Source organism: Amblyomma mixtum, chromosome 2 (genome assembly GCF_055824585.1).
Source record: "Amblyomma mixtum isolate Tamu chromosome 2, ASM5582458v1, whole genome shotgun sequence".
NCBI lineage: Eukaryota > Metazoa > Arthropoda > Arachnida > Ixodida > Ixodidae > Amblyomma > Amblyomma mixtum.
This window is the reverse complement of record NC_143013.1, coordinates 176,585,531-176,587,319: the sequence shown is the minus strand read 5'-3', so window position 1 is coordinate 176,587,319 and position 1,789 is coordinate 176,585,531. Positions and strand designations below refer to the sequence as shown.

Below are 1,789 nucleotides of genomic sequence, written 5' to 3'. Positions count from 1 at the left end.
TGCATGGCAACAGTTTGGAAGTCAGCATTACATAGTGGTCACGCACGTGTTCAGATTTCACGCCCGTGCACAGGCCCACTTTAAATTTCTCAGCAAGATTGCCTTAAATCGTTTAAGCAATCTCTATTTTATGACCGGACATTTCAAATGGCTTCTACCAACAAGCGTAAGGCAACTTCAGCCGGCATGAAATTTCAGTATTACGCGTCGTCCGTCTTTCTTTAATGAAGGAATGGTTCTTCAAAAGTACTCTTGGACCAGAGAGAGGAAGTCTTGCGTGCATTTTTTTAAATTTACGCTTGTTTACCATTTTGTGCTGTCATACAAGCGATCACAATTGTAAATATAAACTTTTATTGCCAGAAAGGTACAAAGTGGTTAAGCGGAGTGGTGTCGTGTGTGATGTTTAAGTTAGGTGGGTAAGTTAATTGCACGTGCTAAACCCCGCGATTCGTCCCATTAAGTTACTTGACACCGTAATATTGCAAAGTATAAGGTTTGTAGTGTTCGTTGCCCAATTGTTGATGTGCTTTATTAAGTGTCAAGCATTAAAAAGCCTGCTCTTTGCGTGCCTTTACTGTTTACTCTTTCCTGTGTGGCGCACGCACCTAATCCTCGCTGAGTCGACGCGCCTCCTTATGGATTTCCGGCCATAGGTCCATGACATCCGAGCCAAGCGTCTTGAGCGCAATCGCCTCTTCCATGTGACGGAGCTGCTCGGCACTGAAGTAGCTTTTCCAACCTCCAATGTCACCCTTCCTGACGAACGGAAACTTCGTGCGGCACCCCTCATAGCCTTCGGATGCGGTCACATTTTTTTCTTTGAGCCTGGCGTCTATTCTCGGGTCCTTGTGGGAGGCTAAGTTGAGGACAAGAATGCCCCTCATGCGCTCCAATGTAAGCTTCTCCAGGATATGCTCAAGAGGCTCGCCATTGTTCTTTTCCAGAGCCCGCGCATAGCTATCCCCGAGAAACTGCGCAATACGCACCACCGTGCCGCGAGTGTCTCGCTTCATGCCTTCGTAGGTAAGGAAGAGGGTATTGGGTTTGTCCTTGAGGCTGTATCCGGCGAGCAGGTGCTCGAAGTAGTCCCCGTAACCGAAGTCACCTTCCAAGAAGGAGTCGAAGAAGTCCTCAAAGGTTCCCTCCTGGAAGCAATACACGTCGAGCGCTTTGGCCATGTGGTAAAAGGAGACGCAGCAGTCCCAAGGGTTCCGGGCGATGTATATGTATTTGGCCAAGGGGTTGAAGTTCTCTGGGGCTGGCAACACATGTGACATGTACAGACCATAAGGGATGGTGGTAGGACGGTCCCAGTCACGCAGACCGATATAGTCAAGCAGGCAAGTGGCCGTAGTGAAATCTTCATAATTCTGCACCGATTCGCCGTCCTGCAGGATTGTTTGCACAGTGAACTGGACCCAGTGGGCACCTGCCTTCGGATAAGAAAACTGAAGGATGTCCCCTTTCTTTGGCATAAAGTTCAAAATGTCGTTCAGGCGGTCTGGAGTGATCAGTGGACAGCGCTCGACCCCATCAATGACTTGGTAGAAGGGCTTCACGCGAAGCCGGGGCATCTTTGCTTTTTTTTCTGGTCGCCAAGCCAAGAAAAGCAGACTTCGGGGTCACCTGGGGTAAAGAAGTTAGAGCAGCAAGTGTGCTTAGACTCTGAAATCTTTCTTATAGTAATATATACTTGTTATTGCGGTTTACAATATGAACATCAATATAGACGATGCGAGATCTGGCTGCCCTGTCTTTCGTTAGTTAGTTCTATATGGTCTTTCCC

General features: G+C 48.0%; 1 protein-coding gene across 1 annotated transcript; it reads right to left on the bottom strand.

Moving 5' to 3' along the window:
* Window positions 1-608: 608 nt before the first annotated feature.
* Window positions 609-1,577, bottom strand: LOC149361724 (sulfotransferase 1C2A-like). Its single transcript, XM_089568138.1, has one exon. The coding sequence runs from the start codon at window positions 1,575-1,577 to the stop codon at window positions 609-611; it is 969 nt and encodes a 322-aa protein (XP_089424264.1).
* Between the last annotated feature and the right edge of the window lie 212 nt (window positions 1,578-1,789).

Bases quoted from the DNA above. Each gene is read 5' to 3' on its own strand.
- LOC149361724 (XM_089568138.1), bottom strand. From the start codon at position 1,577: ATGCCCCGGCTTCGCGTGAAGCCCTTCTACCAAGTCATTGATGGGGTC.